The following is a 3217-nucleotide window of genomic DNA, read 5'->3' on the forward strand; positions in this document are numbered from 1 at the left end:
GAAAGGAATAATTTCCAAGATAATTTCATTGACACATTATCATCTCTCACTCGAACGAAAACAGATTCCTTACAGAGATTTATAATGGGAAATGTTTACATCTTTTCTCCATTCGAAATACTCTCGGTATACATTGCACAATTTTACAACGTTATCATCCCGGCTTGCTGCAATACAAAATCTCTGTAGACATCACATTTTTGAGCATTGTATTGATACGTGATGGGCTAACGGGCATTTTGACTGAGAACTCTTGGAAAATTTTCATACTTTTAAGGTGGATCTCTACACCAAATAAGTGTAGGAGATTTTTGTTGCATGCATTTGTTACCAATACTAGGCACAGTATTCAACAATAATATACCTCAAAATACAATACACTATTTTCTAGAGAATTTTTAAAATATCAGTCTGGTTCCAGATAACCCCTTATTAATCAAATTTTTAAACATTCCTGTTTTAAAATTCTTATGAAAGTGAGATGTTATTAAGTTTAGAAATGAAAAACAAAAAAATCATGAATGAAGTTTGTATGATTTTTATTGGAATCCACATAAATATGAAACTAAAATATAAAAAAAATTCTTTTAAGGCAAACTGCTGGACAAAATCCCACAAAAACCTGAAAATATAAACAATATTTGTTGGTGAATGGGATGAAGAAAAGAAATTGAATGAAATTGAAAAAATAAAGGAAATACTTAATTATTGCAAAAATCTTGGTATGAAAGATCCTTTTTAAGAGTTGTCTTTCTTTATTTTACATGGCCTTAAATATCTTGGGATCAATTTTTTAATTAATAAAAATCAAAGTTTATGCTAAATATGTAGATATAAGATAAGTAGTGCTTATGATAATGTTTGAAGCTGAAAAATCATATTATTGATGAATGCATTTATATATATATTTAACTCTTCAGAACAAAATATTACGGTAGTAGTTAATTATATTATAAATTGCCTTTTACTTTTTTTATATACAATAGCAATTATAAACAACAACCATACGCATATTAATACATACATAAGATGTCCATAGTGATACATATGCATGTGTGGAAATGTGGAAATGAAAAACATGCTCCTTTTCAGGGTTCATTTTTGTAGTGAAAATATATCTTTTGGATTAGATAATTGTTATTTATTTCTGTAGGTCCCTAATTACAGTGGATGATAATTGAGAAGTTATACCAAGAGTATTGGCTGGTAATTACTGATATTATTTATTAAACTGCAAATTGGAAGTCTACATCAGAGAAAATAAAAACATGTACTGTATGCACACTCACAATTTCTCCAGGTCCAGGATTTAGGAAATACCTTGTTGTGGTGTTGTCTGTAATCTTTGATTTATATCCATGTTCATTCTTTTTTTAAGAGACATGGAGTCATTTGCAAAACCAGAATCAAAAATTAGTGATAAAAAGAAAAGAAAACTACAAAACGAAGACTACAGTGAATCCTCATCATCAGGAGTCCAGGTAAACAAATACATTTTCATTATGTTATCTCTGAGTACTGCTGTCATCTATCTATTCATCCTTTAGCCCGTCTGTTACTTGATGACAAGACACCCCCCCCCTCCCTGGGTTCATTTGACTATTTTTTTGATAGTATGTTGTATCAAATTATATTGTATCATATGATACAATCTCATATTATGTATCAAATATGATACATTATCATACAATACAATATCATACTATATTATACAATATAATATCATATGTTACAATATTATGATGTATTATTTGATATGATATTGTAGTATATAAAACTATATTGTATTACATATTATGATATTGTAGTATATGATAAAATACAATTATTCATAACACAATACAATGTCATATCATATGTTATAATATCATATCTCATCATTGTTTGTTACAATATTTTATTGTATTATATGATATAATTTGTAAGTATGATAGGATGCAATTTTGTATTTTATATTATTGTATTGATAAACAATGTATCTTATAATACCGTATGAAATAAACAAATGATTATCATACAATTTTTAACAGATGATATACGATATTGTGTCAAAACAGTATCCATGAATGTCCAAGATCATAAAGTATAATTTTCATATACTGTGGTTTCTTTAATTTTCGTGGGTATCAATTTTCGTGGATTTTCTGAAAACCACAGTTTCAAGGACACATAACTTTGTGGCCAATGATCCTACCAATACAGAATGTTAGTTGAAATTGAACTTCAATAAACATTAAATTTCGTTGATCAACTTAACAACGAAATCCACAAAAATTGGTATTCAACGAATATTGATGAAACCACAGTAATATGATAAAGGTGGCCTCATAAAGGTGATGCCTCATAAAGTTGATGCCTCGTCTCGGTGAGCTTAGTAATCCGAAATCTAAATAGTGAGTCGGATGTCCTTAAAGTAAACTGATTCGAAAAAAAAAAAAGAAAAATGGAGGTTAACTAAACTCAAAGATACCTGAACTATTATGGCAGCTGTAAGATCTATAATGTATATATTTGACATTTTGTTTAAAGGTTGAAGAGTGTAAAACAGCACACCAGCTACACAAAGAAGACTTTCCAAAAAAAAGGTCATCATCTTTAAGGTCATCTTCTTCAGTAGATTGGTTTTCCACATCAGATGAAGATGATGATACCACTGACAAAAGTTATTCAGAAGGAGGATTGACAGATGGAAAAGAAGGAACTTTTCCTGCCAGTAAATGGAAATACATAGATCTAAAAAATATTAATGTTTTTTACAATGAAAAATTTGACCCTCTCGGGGATCTAATGCAGAATATTAAAACTGACATTTTGGAGACATTTCCAGATATTCCAGATTTTGAAAACTCTGTTAAAAAGTTTAGCAGATTTACCAAGGAGAATTTGTTGTTTTCTTGGGATTTTGGTGAAATTAAAGAAAGTATCAATGATCCCCTTATGTTTAAAACGCGTCTGGAATACAAAATTGTAAAAGCTATAAAATCTGACTTTGAAAGGGCAAAAGAAGTGGACAAAAAAATGGATCTCACTGATTGGTAAGTGGTAATTATGCAATAATAGATGATATTCAAAAAAGATCATCATGATCATATTTAAATTTTATTTAACTGGCTATAAATAAGTATAACATTTATCTTTCATTTCTGTTGCATTGTTTAAGTACATATTTACATAAATGGGTTAAACAGAGAGATTACTCCAATCCCTAGTTATTATT

General features: G+C 28.8%; 1 protein-coding gene across 1 annotated transcript in view; it reads left to right on the top strand.

The window, feature by feature from the left end:
• The first annotated feature begins 1382 nt into the window (after positions 1–1382).
• LOC128169896 (uncharacterized) overlaps positions 1383–3217 on the top strand; it is a 41500-nt gene continuing 39665 nt past the window's right edge. The window contains exons 1-2 of the mRNA XM_052835928.1: positions 1383–1481; positions 2530–3035. Coding sequence (XP_052691888.1) covers positions 1383–1481; positions 2530–3035 — 605 coding nt within the window. The remainder of the gene's footprint in view (positions 1482–2529; positions 3036–3217) is intronic.

The sequence above is a fragment of the Crassostrea angulata genome, unplaced genomic scaffold (genome assembly GCF_025612915.1).
Source record: "Crassostrea angulata isolate pt1a10 unplaced genomic scaffold, ASM2561291v2 HiC_scaffold_252, whole genome shotgun sequence".
Classification (NCBI taxonomy): domain Eukaryota; kingdom Metazoa; phylum Mollusca; class Bivalvia; order Ostreida; family Ostreidae; genus Magallana; species Magallana angulata.